At 47.2% G+C, this 17,334-nt stretch overlaps 1 protein-coding gene across 1 annotated transcript in view; it reads right to left on the reverse strand.

Moving 5' to 3' along the window:
* LOC126412272 (nonsense-mediated mRNA decay factor SMG5) overlaps nucleotides 1-17,334 on the reverse strand; it is a 288,147-nt gene that overhangs the window by 201,157 nt on the left and 69,656 nt on the right. Inside the window, exon 5 of the mRNA XM_050081780.1 lies at nucleotides 11,434-11,537. Within this exon, the coding sequence (XP_049937737.1) occupies nucleotides 11,434-11,537 (104 nt within the window). The remainder of the gene's footprint in view (nucleotides 1-11,433; nucleotides 11,538-17,334) is intronic.

Consider the following 17,334-nt stretch of genomic DNA (forward strand, 5'->3'; position numbering starts at 1 on the left):
TGTAAGACAGAACTCAGGTCAGCTTCAGAGATGCCTTACTCCAGAAGTGGTTTCTGTGTTGCCTGTTTGGCCAGCCTGTCAGCAAGTTCGTTGCCGGGGATTCCGACGTGTCCTGGGGTCCACACAAACACCACGGAACGGCGGGACTCTCCAGGGCATAGATGGACTCCTGAATGGACGCTATCAAATGATGGTGAGGGTAGCACTGGCACACAGCTTGTAGGCTGCTCAAGGAGTCAGTACACAGGAGAAATGACTCGCCAGGACATGAGCAGATGTGGTCAAGAGCACAAGATATGGCCGCCAGCTCTGCAGTGAAAACACTGCAGCCATCTGGCAAGGAGTGCTGTTCCGTATGTCCTCCATGAACATACGCAAAGCCTATGTGACCTTCAGCCATCGAGCCATCGGTGTAAACCACTTCATGACCCCGGTAAATGTCGAGAATAGAGAGGAAGTGATAGCAGAAAGCCACAGGGTTAATGGAGTCCTTAGGGCCATGCGAAAGATCCAGAAGCATCTGCGGCCTAGGTGTACACCATGGAGGTGTATGTGAATGGACCTCGACGAGAGGTGGTAACGGGAAGGACTCCAGTTCAGACCGAAAGGGATTGGACATGAACCGCAATCGTAAACCCTGACCTGGGTTGCTGATGCGGGAGGTGAACCGCCGCACTTGGGAAAAGGAGATGGTAAATCAGATGTGCAGGAGAACTACGAACATGTGCAACGTAACGCGAGTAGTTGTGCACGCCTAACCTTCAATGGAGGGACTTCAGCCTCCACCAGGACACTGGTCACTGGACTCATTCTAAAAGCTCCTGGTGTACGCCACAGTGGTGCAGTGGGTCGAGTAAACACAACACTGAGGGCGCCACTGAACCATAAACCAGACTCCCATAGTCAAGGCGGGATTGAACAAGGGCTCTGTAGAGCTGCAGCAGCGTAGAGCAATCTGCACCCCAGTTGGTGTTGCTCAGGCAACGGAGGGCATTGAGGTGTTCATCTACATCTACATCTACATCTACATTGATACTCCGCAAGCCACCCAACGGTGTGTGGCGGAGGGCACTTTATGTGCCACTGTCATTACCTCCCTTTCCTGTTCCAGTCGCGTATGGTTCGCGGGAAGAACGACTGTCTGAAAGCCTCCGTGCGCGCTCTAATCTCTCTAATTTTACATTCGTGATCTCCTCGGGAAGTATAAGTAGGGGGAAGCAATATATTCGATACCTCATCCAGAAACGCACCCTCTCGAAACCTGCCGAGCAAGCTACACCGCGATGCAGAGCGCCTCTCTTGCAGAGTCTGCCACTTGAGTTTATTAAACATCTCCGTAACGCTATCACGGTTACCAAATAACCCAGTGACGAAACGCGCCGCTCTTCTTTGGATCTTCTCTATCTCCTCCGTCAACCCGACCTGGTACGGATCCCACACTGATGAGCAATACTCAAGTATAGGTCGAACGAGTGTTTTGTAAGCCACCTCCTTTGTTGATGGACTACATTTTCTAAGCACTCTCCCAATGAATCTCAACCTGGTACCCGCCTTACCAACAATTAGTTTTATATGATCATTCCACTTCAAATCGTTCCGTACGCATACTCCCAGATATTTTACAGAAGTAACTGCTACCAGTGTTTGTTCCGCTATCATATAATCATACAACAAAGGATCCTTCTTTCTATGTATTCGCAATACATTACATTTGTCTATGTTAAGGGTCAATTGCCACTCCCTGCACCAAGTGCCTATCCGCTGCAGATCTTCCTGTATTTCGCTACAATTTTCTAATGCAGCAACTTCTCTGTATACTACAGCATCATCCGCGAAAAGCCGCATGGAACTTCCGACACTATCTACTAAGTCATTTATATATATTGTGAAAAGCAATGGTCCCATAACACTCCCCTGTGGCTCGCCAGAGGTTACTTTAACGTCTGTAGACGTCTCTCCATTGATAACAACATGCTGTGTTCTGTTTGCTAAAAACTCTTCAATCCAGCCACACAGCTGGTCTGATATTCCGTAGGCTCTTACTTTGTTTATCAGGCGACAGTGCGGAACTGTATCGAACGCCTTCCGGAAGTCAAGAAAAATAGCATCTACCTGGGAGCCTGTATCTAATATTTTCTGGGTCTCATGAACAAATAAGGCGAGTTGGGTCTCACACGATCGCTGTTTCCGGAATCCATGTTGATTCCTACATAGTAGATTCTGGGTTTCCAGAAATGACATGATACGCGAGCAAAAAACATGTTCTAAAATTCTACAAGAGATCGACGTAAGAGATATAGGTCTATAGTTTTGCGCATCTGCTCGACGACCCTTCTTGAAGACTGGGACTATCTGTGCTCTTTTCCAATCATTTGGAACCCTCCGTTCCTCTAGAGACTTGCGGTACACGGCTGTTAGAAGGGGGGCAAGTTCTTTCGCGTACTCTGTGTAGAATCGAATTGGTATCCCGTCAGGTCCAGTGGACTTTCCTCTATTGAGTGATTCCAGTTGCTTTTCTATTCCTTGGACACTTATTTCGATGTCAGCCATTTTTTCGTTTGTGCGAGGATTTAGAGAAGGAACTGCAGTGCGGTCTTCCTCTGTGAAACAGCTTTGGAAAAAGGTGTTTAGTATTTCAGCTTTACGCGTGTCATCCTCTGTTTCAATGCCATCATCATCCCGTAGTGTCTGGATATGCTGTTTCGAGCCACTTACTGATTTAACGTAAGACCAGAACTTCCTAGGATTTTCTGTCAAGTCGGTACATAGAATTTTACTTTCGAATTCAATGAACGCTTCACGCATAGCCCTCCTTACGCTAACTTTGACATCGTTTAGCTTCTGTTTGTCTGAGAGGTTTTGGCTGCGTTTAAACTTGGAGTGGAGCTCTCTTTGCTTTCGCAGTAGTTTCCTAACTTTGTTGTTGTACCACGGTGGGTTTTTCCCGTCCCTCACAGTTTTACTCGGCACGTACCTGTCTAAAACGCATTTTACGATTGCCTTGAACTTTTTCCATAAACACTCAGCATTGTCAGTGTCGGAACAGAAATTTTCGTTTTGATCTGTTAGGTAGTCTGAAATCTGCCTTCTATTACTATTGCTAAACAGATAAACCTTCCTCCCTTTTTTTATATTCCTATTAACTTCCATATTCAGGGATGCTGCAACGGCCTTATGATCACTGATTCCCTGTTCTGTACATACAGATTCGAAAAGTTCGGGTCTGTTTGTTATCAGTAGGTCCAATATGTTATCTCCACGAGTCGGTTCTCTGTTTAATTGCTCGAGGTAATTTTCGGATAGTGCACTCAGTATAATGTCACTCGATGCTCTGTCCCTACCACCCGTCCTAATCATCTGAGTGTCCCAGTCTATATCTGGTAAATTGAAATCTCCACCTAAGACTATAACATGCTGAGAAAATTTATGTGAAATGTATTCCAAATTTTCTCTCAGTTGTTCTGCCACTAATGCTGCTGAGTCGGGAGGTCGGTAAAAGGAGCCAATTATTAACCTAGTTCGGTTGTTTAGTGTAACCTCCACCCATAATAATTCACAGGAACTATCCACTTCTACTTCACTACAGGATAAACTACTACTAACAGCGATGAACACTCCACCACCGGTTGCATGCAATCTATCAATTCTAAACACCGTCTGTACCTTTGTAAAAATTTCGGCAGAATTTATCTCTGGCTTAAGCCAGCTTTCTGTACCTATAACGATATCAGCTTCGGTGCTTTCTATCAGCGCTTGAAGTTCCGGTACTTTACCAACGCAGCTTCGACAGTTGACAATTACAATACCGATTGCTGCTTGGTCCCCGCATGTCCTGACTTTGCCCCGCACCCGTTGAGGCTGTTGCCCTTTCTGTACTTGCCCAAGGCCATCTAACCTAAAAAACCGCCCAGCCCACGCCACACAACCCCTGCTACCCGTGTAGCCGCTTGTTGCGTGTAGTGGACTCCTGACCTATCCAGCGGAACCCGAAACCCCACCACCCTATGGCGCAAGTCGAGGAATCTGCAGCCCACACGGTCGCAGAACCGTCTCAGCCTCTGATTCAGACCCTCCACTCGGCTCTGTACCAAAGGTCCGCAGTCAGTCCTGTCGACGATGCTGCAGATGGTGAGCTCTGCTTTCATCCCGCTAGCGAGACTGGCAGTCTTCACCAAATCAGATAGCCGCCGGAAGCCAGAGAGGATTTCCTCCGATCCATAGCGACACACATCATTGGTGCCGACATGAGCGACCACCTGCAGATGGATGCACCCTGTACCCTTCATGGCATCCGGAAGGACCCTTTCCACATCTGGAATGACTCCCCCCGGTATGCACACGGAGTGCACATTGGTTTTCTTCCCCTCTCTTGCTGCCATTTCCCTAAGGGGCCCCATTACGCGCCTGACGTTGGAGCTCCCAACTACCAGTAAGCCCACCCTCTGCGACTGCCCGGATCTTGCAGACTGAGGGGCAACCTCTGGAACAGGACAAGCAGCCATGTCAGGCCGAAGATCAGTATCAGCCTGAGACAGAGCCTGAAACCGGTTCGTCAGACAAACTGGAGAGGCTTTCCGTTCAGCCCTCCGGAATGTCTTTCGCCCCCTGCCACACCTTGAAACGACCTCCCACTCTACCACAGGTGAGGGATCAACCTCAATGCGGGCAGTATCCCGGGCAACCACAGTCGTAGTCCGATCAGGGGATGCGTGGGACGAGCTGGCCGTCCCCGACAAACCCCCATCCCGACCCCCACAGTGATGCCCATTGGCAACAGCCTCAAGCTGTGTGACCGAAGCCAACACTGCCTGAAGCTGGGAGCGAAGGGATGCCAACTCAGCCTGCATCCGAACACAGCAGTTGCAGTCCCTATCCATGCTAAAAACTGTTTTGCTAAGAACGTCTGAACTAATCTACAGAGAGCGCAAACAAATCGACAAAATTTAAACGGTTATTAAAATACAAGATTGCCTAGTAAATGCAGTAATGCTGCTACTTGCGCACTGCTGACACTGCTCAGCGGCGGAAGGAGACTAAGCGAAATTACACTATTCAGGTACTAAAACACGATGCTACACTCTCAAATACTATAATACGCCCGAAATTTATGAATTAAACAATGCAAGTACCAAAAACACGCAAAGAAATTAACAATTAAACTATGTAACAAATGAGTGAGCTAGGAGTATACGACTTGCTGCTGCAGCTGCTTATCCAACGGCGGCAGGGAGCACACTGACTGCGACCAACCGACACTGGCCGTTCAAAACAAAACAGTAGACAAACGACTACGCGAATTTACACTATTCAGGTACTAAAACGCGATGCTACAACTCTCAAATGCTATAATACGCCCGAAATTTATGAATTAAACAATGCAAGTACCAAAAACACGCAAAGAAATTAACAATTAAACTATGTAACAAATGAGTGAGCTAGGAGTATACGACTTCCTGCTGCAGCTGCTTATCCAACGGCGGCAGGGAGCACACTGACTGCGACCAACCGACACTGGCCGTTCAAAACAAAACAGTAGACAAACGACAACGCGAATTTGCCAGCACTTCCTCTTAAGCTGATGAAGGTGAGGAAGCCAAGACATACGGGCGTCGAAAACCAGTCCTAAGAATCGATATGTCTCCTACTGTGAAAAGGATCCATCATTAAGGTAAAGTTCCTGTTCTGGATGAACTGTGCAATGCCGACAGAAATGCATGAAACACGACTTCACAGCTTAAAACTGGAAGCCATGGGCTAGAGCCCATGACTGTGCCTTGTGAATGGCTCCCTGCAGGTGCCGCTCAGCAACACCAGTACTGGAGGAGCAGTACAAAATGCATGAGTCATCCGCATACAGAGAAGGCGAGGCCGACTGCCTTACAGCTGCTGCTAGACTGTTAACAGCCACTAAAAATAGAGAGACACTCAATACGGAGCCCTGTGGAACGCCATTCTCCTGAATATGGGGGGAACTATGGGAGGCACTGACTTGGACACAGAAAGTACGGAGTGACAGGAAATTCTGGATAAAAATCGGGAGCAGGCCCCGGAGACCCCACTCATACAATGTGGCAAGGATATGATGTCACCAGGTCGTGTCATATGCCTTACGCAAGTCAGAAAAGACGGCAACCAGATGTTCGCATCTGGAAAACGCTGTTCAGATGGCAGACTTGAGGGACACAAGATTATCAGTGGTAGAGCGACAAAGGCGGAAGCTGCCCTGACATGGAGCCAGTAGGCCACGTGACTCCAGGACCCAACCCAACCACCGACACACCATACGTTCCAGCAGCTTACAAAGAAAGTTGGTGATGCTGATGGCTCAGTAGTTATCCACATCAAGGGGGTTTTGCTGAGTTTGAGCACCGGTATGATGGTGCTCTCCCGCCATTGTGATGGTAAGACGCCATCGCACCAGATCCAGTTGAAGATGACGAGGAGATATCGCTTAGAGACAGATGAGAGATGTTTAATCACCTGACTGTGGATCCGATCCAGCCCACAAGCTGTGTCAGGGCAATGTGCAAGGGCACTGAGGAGTTCCCACTCTGTAAATGGGGCATTATAGGTTTCACTGTGGGATGTAGTGAACACAGGACTTTCCTTTTCATCCGCCGTTTGAGGGTGTGAAAGGCTGGGAGGTTGTTCTTCGATGCAGAGGCTCGAGCATAGTGCTCAGCAACTGTGTTTGCATCAGTAGATAACACGCTTAATGCCAGGGACACTTGTTGGGCTCTGATACCCAAAAAGACGTCTGTTCTTCATCCAGACTTGGGAATGTGACTTGTGGCACCCAATGGTTGACACGTACCTCTCCCAACACTCCTGTTTCCGTCGTTTTATAAGCTGGCAAACACGGGCACGGAGTCGCTTAAAGCTATTAGGTGCTCTAGGGAAGGGTGCCGCTTATGTCGCTGTAGAGCTCACCAACCCTCTTTAATTGCCTCAGCAACTTCCGGCGACCACCAAGGGATTGTCTTTTGCCAGGGGCACCCTAAAGAACGAGGGAGCGCATTTTCTGCTGCAGAAGTGATCGTTATAGTGACCTGCTCAATGGCAATATCGATGGCACCATGTGGAGGAGATTCAGTGCTGACAGCAGAGGTGAGGGCTTCCCAGTCTACCTTGTTTAAAGCCCATCTGGGTAGGTGTCCGTGAGCACGACGCTGGGGGAGTGACAGGAAGACGGGGAAGTGGTCATTACCACACAGGTCGTCTCCAGTGGATGGATGGGAAAGGCCAGGACTGCAAACCGAGAGATCAATGGCCGAATATGGGCCATGTGCCACACTGAAATGTGTGGGGGCACCTGTACTTAAGAGGCAGAGGTCGAGTTGTGACAGTAAATTTTTTACTGCCCTACCTCAGCCAGTAAGCATGGCACCACCCTACAAGGGGTTATGCGGGTTAAAATCTCCCAAAAGTAGGAAAGGTTTAGGGAGTTGATCAATCAGTGCAGCCAATACATTCAGGGGTACTGCACCACCTGGAGGAATATACACTCCTGGAAATTGAAATAAGAACACCGTGAATTCATTGTCCCAGGAAGGGGAAACTTAATTGACACATTCCTGGGGTCAGATACATCACATGATCACACTGACAGAACCACAGGCACATAGACACAGGCAACAGAGCATGCACAATGTCGGCACTAGTACAGTGTATATCCACCTTTCGCAGCAATGCAGGCTGCTATTCTCCCATGGAGACGATCGTAGAGATGCTGGATGTAGTCCTGTGGAACGGCTTGCCATGCCATTTCCACCTGGCACCTCAGTTGGACCAGCGTTCGTGCTGGACGTGCAGACCACGTGAGACGACGCTTCATCCAGTCCCAAACATGCTCAAAGGGGGACAGATCCGGAGATCTTGCTGGCCAGGGTAGTTGACTTACACCTTCTACAGCACGTTGGGTGGCACGGGATACATGCGGACGTGCATTGTCCTGTTGGAACAGCAAGTTCCCTTGCCGGTCTAGGAATGGTAGAACGATGGGTTCGATGACGGTTTGGATGTACCGTGCACTATTCAGTGTCCCCTCGACGATCACCAGTGGTGTACGGCCAGTGTAGAAGATCGCTCCCCACACCATGATGCCGGGTGTTGGCCCTGTGTGCCTCGGTCGTATGCAGTCCTGATTGTGGCGCTCATCTGCACGGCGCCGAACACGCATACGACCATCATTGGCACCAAGGCAGAAGCGACTCTCATCGCTGAAGACGACACGTCTCCATTCGCCCCTCCATTCACGCCTGTCGCGACACCACTGGAGGCGGGCTGCACGATGTTGGGGCGTGAGCGGAAGACGGCCTAACGGTGTGCGGGACCGTAGCCCAGCTTCATGGAGACGGTTGCGAATGGTCCTCGCCGATACCCCAGGAGCAACAGTGTCCCTAATTTGCTGGGAAGTGGCGGTGCGGTCCCCTACGGCACTGCGTAGGATCCTACGGTCTTGGCGTGCATCCGTGCGTCGCTGCGGTCCGGTCCCAGGTCGACGGGCACGTGCACCTTCCGCCGACCACTGGCGACAACATCGATGTACTGTGGAGACCTCACACCCCGTGTTGAGCAATTCGGCGGAACGTCCACCCGGCCTCCCACATGCCCACTATACGCCCTCGCTCAAAGTCCGTCAACTGCACATACGGTTCACGTCCACGCTGTCGCGGCATGCTACCAGTGTTAAAGACTGCGATGGAGCTCCGTATGCCACGGCAAACTGGCTGACACTGACGGCGGCGGTGCACAAACGCTGCGCAGCTAGCGCCATTCGACGGCCAACACCGCGGTTCCTGGTGTGTCCGCTGTGCCGTGCGTGTGATCATTGGTTGTACAGCCCTCTCGCAGTGTCCGGAGCAAGTATGGTGGGTCTGACACACCGGTGTCAATGTGTTCTTTTTTCCATTTCCAGGAGTGTACATTGCAGACAGTTATTTCTTGCCTCCTCCTTATCCTGCAGCCACAGCTTCAAGAGGGGTTTGAAGGGGCACAGGTTCACCACATACTGAGTTCAGGACATATATGCAAACTCCAACTGACACTCTATTATAGTCGCTACGGTTCCTGTAATATCCCTTATAGCCACAGAGGGCAGGGGTCTGCATCGCTGGGAACCAGGTTTCCTAGAGGGCAATGTAGAAAGCAGGCGTAAAGCGTAACAGTTGCCATAGCTCAAGCAGGTGGTGGAAAAAACCACTGCAATTCCTCTGGAGGATTATGTGATCATGAGACTGGGAAGGCATGAAACACTCAATGAGGCAGTCTATGCCTCAGGGTCATCTGCTGCCACCAGATGAGTACCTGTGCGATCTACATCCATTGTGTCTGAGGGCCCAGTGAGATCTAGGTCCTCAGCGGATCCAGAATCTCCACCTCATCCTCAAACACAGAGCTTGTAGGTAGTGGTGGTGTGGGTGCTACCACAGTGCCATGGTTCTTGGGCGTCTTTTCCTTTTTAGGTTTCTCTCGCTGCTCCCTAGGTTTGTCTGGCTGGGAGGGCTTCACTGGGTCAGTCTCAGGGACTGAGGAGGACTGTGAAGCCCTACGACCAGCTACCTGTGGTTGCTTCAGCCACTGGCAAGTGTCAGCTTTGCCAGTGGTAGGAAACTGGGAAGGGAGTGACCCAAATGATCCCGTCCTTGCAAGAGGAGCCAAAGAAGATTTATGCTTCTCCAGTTGAGAAGTGGGGACTGACATCCCCGATGGTTGGGGTGGAGGGGGGAGGGGGGGGGGGGGGGTGTTGCTCCTGAGGTAGGTTGTGCAAAAGCAACAGAGAGGGAAGTGCCCCCACCATCAAGGGGGCAGGTGGAATTTGACGGCTCTGAGAGCCAACTGTATGTGGTGGAACGGAAGATGCTATGACTGTTGTCATAGGGGCAGCATAGGTTAACGTCATATGCACAGGATGTAGCCTCTCATACTTTCTCTTAGCCTCAGTGTAGGTCAGTCTGTCCAGGGTCTTATATGCCATTATTTTTCTTTCTTTCTGGAGAATCTTGCAGTCTGGTGAGCGAGGCGAATGGTGCTCTCCACAGTTGACACAGAAGGGAGGCGGGGCACAGGGAGTATTGGGATGTGAAGGATGTCCACAATCCTGACAGGTGATGCTGGAAGTACAGCGGGAAGACATATGGCCAAACGTCCAGCACTTAAGCACCGCATCAGGGGAGGGATTTATGGCTTTGTGTCACAGCGGCAGACCATCACCTTGATGTTCTCGGGTAATGTGTCACCCTCGAAGGCCAAGAGGAAGGCACCGGTAGCAACCTGATTATCCCTTATAACCTGGTGGATGCACCAGACGAAATGGACATCTCACCGCTCTAAATTGGCGCGCAGCTCATCGTCAGACTGCAAAAGAAGGTCCCTGTGAAATACGATACCCTGGACCATATTTAAGCTCTTACGGGGCGTGATGGAAACAGAAACATCCCCCAGCTTGCCACAGGCGAGTAGTGCACATGACTGGGCAGAGGATGCTGTTTTGATCAAGACCGACCCTGACCGCATTTTGGACACGACCTCCACCTCCCCAAACTTGTCCTCTAAATGCTTCACAAAAACTGAGGTTTCACTGACAAGAAATATTCCCCATCAACACTCTACATACGAGGTACCGGGGTGAATAAGCTTCGCTGCCATCTTTAGTCTGGCATTCCTCCCATGGTGTGGCCACGGGAGGAATGATTTGGGGTCGTATTTCTTAGCACTGAAGTTGGACCTTAACCACTTAGACACAGCTAGTGTTTGACCACCAGCAAGGGATGACATACTATGCTTCATGGCCCTGATGCCACCCACTCCGACCAGGGGCCCTCCCCACGGGTGCCACCCAACCGCAGCAAAGGCCACCTGGCAGGATGGCCATTGCCGGGAGTCCCGATGCCACAAGGTGACGGGCATCTACTCCTTGGCATACGTGGGGAGTTAACGGCGCAGGCATCAGCAGAGCGATCCCTGTGTGGTCAGGAGGCTACAACCAACAGGGTACATGGCAGCCCCACGACAACGGACTGATTATCATGCTAGATATCAGGTGCAAATGAGCTAAGAAGTCCATCATCATCGACAGCGCAGAAAGCGATACTGAAAGAGGATGGAGGAAAATGCACCCAGGAGGGTGACCTTGCACAACAGCTGGAGAATGAGCGGAAAAGCAGACCCACGTCGACGAAGGATGCGAGAGGTATCAGCGCGTGATGGGCACTATGCACCATGTAAGGCGCCCTTCCCCAATTGGCTCGCTCCTCGGGAAAATTTTGAAAAATGGACGTCAAACTCTACAGGGGACCATCACATAAAAGCCAAAATGTGTGAGACTCCTTTCAGTCGCCTCCTACGACAGGCAGGAATACCTCGGGCCTATTCTAATCCCCGGACCCACAGGGGGACAGCAGATTGGTTCAGTTCTTATGTGTGTATACTCACCTACGCATGTAGTGGTAAGCAGCATCAACACAGTAGTTCCTGGTGCCTGCCACAGTTCCTAGTTGATTGTGAGGCATTCCATTTCCAGGTAGTACCATTAAAGCCTAAACAATTAAAATTTATCTTATAATTGAGTTAATTGAAATATATGAAAGAACCATTATAAACACACAAAACAAAATGGGAAAATCTGTGCAATGTTGAAGTAGGGAACTGAACCTTCAAAATGAGATCGTATAATATCTAAGTGTAAGTGAGAGAGACATTTAGATAATGTATTGTAACAAAGAGCAACTTCAACTGCTACACAGATTATTACTTCCATCTCCTCACTGGTTGGTTTGATATTTAAAGGTGGTTGAGTGACTTTTCCTGTCTTGGTCTATTTAAATTTTTTCACTGTGCCATTTTGAATTTCCTGTCCATCTTTATTCCATGTCTGTACCTATACATATACTCTGCAAGCCATTGTTCAGTACACCATTCAGAGCACATTATACTGATCGATTTTCTTTCCTATTCCATTCGCATACTGAGCAAGGAAAAAATGACTATCTGCATGGCTCCGTATGTACACTAATCTCTCTTATTTTATCACCATGATCCCTACATGAGAGCTAAGAAGGTGGAAGCATAATGGTCGCACAGTGTTCTTCAAGCACAGGTTCTTCACATTTGCCCAACAGGATTTCACTCAAGACATTCACCAGTAATCTTGTAACTTGATACTATCAGGTTCTTTCTCCTCATCATAGGCAGTAACTTACATTTAAATCATATTTAAAGACACTTGCCATTCACTACAGCAATTGAAAATTTTCCCCATGTTTTCCGCAATTTCTTACGATCATACCAACAGTTTACTGTACAAACAGCAATGTCATGGAACAGCCTTTTAGGGCTGCTGATCCTATCTGCTTAATTGTTTACGTAAATTGCAAACATTAGAAGTACTAATATGCTTCTTTGGGGCACACCTGCAGTAACATGTGGGGCTACCACCCCCTTCAGCAGGCAGTGAAAGCCACTGATACCACCGCACTGGCTGGTCACCATTACAACTCGTCCATTTTTCCACGTCTGTTACAGAGGGACTCGGCCATAAGTGAGAGGTATCACTGAAAACCTGCCGCACAGGCACTCCCTAGTGCCACCTGCGCCGGACTTCACTAGAGCCATCTATTTACATGGTTGCTGCTAGACACTCAATCCCTTTTGTCTTCAGTTGCAGTACTGTGCCCAAACTATTCTCTATGTATGGAACCACTTTCTGTTAGGGGATGGGATGGCTGCCCAGACAGGTGGGCACAGTGCATCACTTGCAATAGAGACGGACATCTCACTTCCGTATGTTGACCCCCCTAGATCCAGTACTCGCCTCAACATGATCACTTGGATATTAATGCCATCCTCTTAGATTTTCAAAATGTAATGGTGGCATCAGAGAAAGTGTTCATTACATTACACTTGCAATGTGCAACAGAGACATTCAACTACAAATAGATAATGAAATATCAGTTTCCCTCTTGAACTTTCCTGCATACCTCAAGCTAGGCGCATTGTCGTTCGAACCAACTGCTCGCTGCCCAGTGGCATAACAAGCAGAAAATTACAATCAATGGTTAATTTACTACTGAGGCGGCTTACAAGAATGTTGTGCAGCACTTCATCTTCCTGGAGGTACACAGCACAAACACAGCACATCTTTTCGGCTTAGACGCCTTTTCCGCTTCTGGGTTTGTCATTGATGATTCAGTGAACCTTGTCTCTGACCAAATACCTGCTAAAGGGGTCCAACTAGAAGAAGCTACAATCTTACTTTGGCAAAATCATTTACTGTAGTAAATTCATTCCTGATGCTGCAAAGACTGCTTACCCAATGGACAATCATCAAAAAGAAGGCATCTCATTTTCTTGGCTGGGAGATTGAAAATGGGCTTTCCAGACCCTCAAAGAGGCCTCACAGCTCACTCTCTGCACTTTGCTTCACCACTTTCCATCAGGGAAAGCAGTTTATGGTGGCTGCCTACACATCTGAATGGGGCTTTGGCACTGTCTTAATGCAGTGTAACACTGATGGATCTGAACAGCCAAATGTTTATGCATCCAAAATACTCAACACTGCCCAGAAAAGTAGCCCCACATCGAAAACAAAGTTCTCGTGGTCATTTTTGAAATTAACAACGTTTGACATTGTTCTCTACAGAGCCAAGTTAGATTTAATCACTGATCACTAGCCTTTGACATCACTCTTCAGCCCAGCGATTAAGCTGCTCAATTGAATGGCCCACCATCTCCTGTGATGGGCTCTTTCTGTCGGCAGATACATTTCCAAAATGCTACTCAGCATACAAACGTTGATACCCTGATACTCATGGACTCCTATCTGGCATACAATCGATATGAGATCCTTTGTTTCCACCTACACGATGACGTCAAGCAAGCCACGGACCACTTTTCCATCACCAGAGTCCACACCAGAGGTGCCATGGGCAAGGACACAATATTTCAGTACATACATCACTACAACCTGGAGGGATGGTCGAATTGGATACTTGGTTGGAACTCTAATCCCTACAGCACTATTTTTTCAATTCCATCACAGGCTAATTATTGTGGATGGTGTCACTGTGTTACAAACAGACCAGAACCCTACATGGGTGGTTCTATCAGAACCTCTTCGATCGGATATCCTGTGTATCCTGCACCACAGAAACTATGTCTTTTGTACCAATATGCTCACCAGGTGCTATGTCTACTGGCCCAGAATTGACAGGCAGATCAAGCACCTCATATGGAACTGTCACAAATGTGCAATGCAGCAAGCTGCACCCAACCAGTCTCTCTCACCGTGGCTGGTGCCTTTGCAGTTTAGGACGGAATTCATCTCAACTTCAATGGCCCCCTTCTGGACACCACCTGTTGACAGTCCTCGACGACTACTCCAGGTTTCCCTACACTGTTAACTGCCATTCCACCAGTGTGGAGACAACTATAAAGGCACTCGCCAGATTTTTGCCATCGCCTGTAGTGATGTGGCCAACCATCTCCGTCACCTGTCACGTTTCTAGACGCTCCACACAACAACGACATCCAACTTCCCTCTACTTCCCTGGCTCCCTTTTTTCTCCTCTCCACCTCCAGAGCTTTCCTTTCTCCCTTCTTCATACTCCAGCATGTCATACGCAGCTGAGTACTCATCGTTCTCCGTTTCTAGGCCATCCATTGAGGACCACACAACAGAGGAGCCACAGCAGGAAGTGCCACCAGATCTTCCCAAGCAGCACCTCCACCTGGGATGCTTTCATCTTCTCGGGCCAATGGTGGAAACTGAGTGCCCTCTGGTGCCCTCCTCTACTTTGTCATGACCCAGGTGCCATCACCATGCTTGTTTCCTCCAGCTGTACACCCCTGAGGGGGCTGACATGGGATTGGTCAAGCCTGCCAGCCCCTTCCGATTCTTCCACGGACGTCATTCTTGTCCGACAAGCCTTTCTGCATCCTGCAGGACGTAGGGCGCAATAACAGAATGTTGCTCTATGCCCCTGTACATGGAAAGGACTGTAGGGGAAACCATAATCTCCTGTCTCTTCATGACCTTTTTTTTTTTTACATTATCCAATTGTTGTTATGAATTTCCTGTAGACTATAACTGCCCTTCTTCATGTTCTTCCTGAAGCCATTTCACTTTAATTAGCTTCCTTAAGTAACTGATTTCATTTCTAAGTGAGTTATACTGCTGTATTCTTTTGCTTCCTTGAACATTTTTGTATTTCCTTCTTTTGTTGATAAATCGAAGTTTTCTTCTGTTACCCACGTTCTTTGCAGTTGCCTTTCTTAGAGCTACCGCTGTCAGTCTATCTTCCGTGATTACCCTTTTTAGCCAAGTTTTTTCCTCATCAACTGAACTGCAGTACAACCCCGTTTTTATGTCCCCACATTTTACTTTAGCAGACTTTTTATGTTCATTTTGGTTGGTGCCAACAGAAGCCCTATTTTCTCAATACAATGCTTTTCCATCAGTAACAATTCTGTGTTACAATGTTTCCTGCATTTTAAGTCTTCTCTGATTGTATTATGACCTTTAACATTGATTTTTATGCAGATTTCTGAAAATCGTATTCCTGCTCAATGTCAGCCTTGGCGAAGTTATTGATCGTGTAACATGGCACTAGCACAATTAGAAAGATTTTCATTTCAGCATGTTGGGGTATGGTCACCTGTGCTACAGGTTTGCAGTGTTTAGAAGGGTGGGGAAGTATGCTGAGTCACTGTCTTAAGAATGATCACGAGCTGATGATAATGACTCTAGCAACAACCTTCCTTCTGCTCATTGCATTGTACTCCAACAATTTTAATTTATTTTTACAGTCGTTTATGGAAATAAAGACTGATTTTGAAGATGGCCACCTCTATAATGGGCTTTCATGAATCATTTGTTACTTCCACGTGAAATATAGTAATCCGTACTAGGTGTGCAGTCTTGGGTTGATAAGACCTGATGTCAGGCATTAAACATTCCCCCTTAAGATGCTCCGCAACATAATTACAATTTCTGCACTCTTTTTCAGGCAAGAGATCCCTTGACCAAGTGACCTCCTTGTTGGCAGCAAGCTGTAGATTTCATGCCTATTGTTCTCTGTTTACGAAGACTGCCAGCTTCAATGTTTTAACCAGTACTGTGTTTCAAGTTTTATTTTCCATAATTTCATAATGGTTATGAATAATTAGTCTCATATTAAAGCATGTATATCTTTCTAATGTGTTTTCATGAAAGACTTTTGCTTCTGTGTTTTATTTACACAATTGGATATGCTCAGAATGACGAGGGTAACCCACATGGACATTTGCATGCGTCAGCACTTGGCCACTGCCTTTGTGACTGATGCTTTGTATACTGTGGATAGACAACTATAGCTAACAGCTGTTAAAAAGACACATACACAATAAACTATTTAAGATTTTTCTAAATAGGAAAATTTAAATTGCTTTATTTTCATATTTTGAACAATGTAAAGAAAATGACAATAAAGAGTAATTTATTTATTTCAGTTTGTTGCGTTTCCTATGCTTTCTGTGATTTACACTTTTTTGGATCAGTCCTCTGAAAAGTGTAAAAAGTGGGTTTTACTGTATCACTCGTAGTTTTCATTATCACTTTATCTTCAGCCTCAGACAACTTTCTAACACTATCATCACAGAATCCAGTATCTGATTTTGAAATCTCTCTCACCATGATGTATTGCAGTTATAAGCAGTTCTGAGACAGTTGCCGTATTTGCGAGAGATGTGCTTATGTGATTTTTATTTTGGAAGAAGGACTTTGTTCAAAAGCTTATTTTCCTAGTATTCTTTTTCATTGTGCCTATCTGTGACTCAATACCCTTTTATGTGCTGAGTAGCAATGTAACCTTTCCATATTGTTGTTATTCCATTATTCCATCCAATACTAAACTGTATTACATAAATCATACAGAAGTGGGCACATTAACTTAAATTTAGCAACATCTGTTAAATATTAAATATACAACTGAACAATCGTAAATAACCTTCATAAATAAATCTGTGTAAACACTGAGAGTGCATTGGAAAGATATGACACAGTCAGCACAGACAAACTGAGAAGGGAGTTGCTTGTTAGATGTGTTATGAGAAAGATGTGTTTCGCAATTTCACTATGTACCAAAGTACTGTGCAATGCTAACACCCATTTCTAAACTTTTAATGCATATAAAACGTAAGTGGAGCCAAAAGCAGCACTGAAACTGACTCCCTTTTCTCAATTTGCTTCAATTAGTTTGACAAAATTCATTATGTCAAATTTATTCAGAGCTGCTACTTTGATCCTGGAGATACTAGCTATACATTTTTGATTTCTACTAGATTGTCAGGAACAAAGCT

The sequence above is a fragment of the Schistocerca serialis genome, chromosome 7, assembly GCF_023864345.2.
Source record: "Schistocerca serialis cubense isolate TAMUIC-IGC-003099 chromosome 7, iqSchSeri2.2, whole genome shotgun sequence".
NCBI classification, from domain to species: Eukaryota; Metazoa; Arthropoda; class Insecta; order Orthoptera; family Acrididae; genus Schistocerca; species Schistocerca serialis.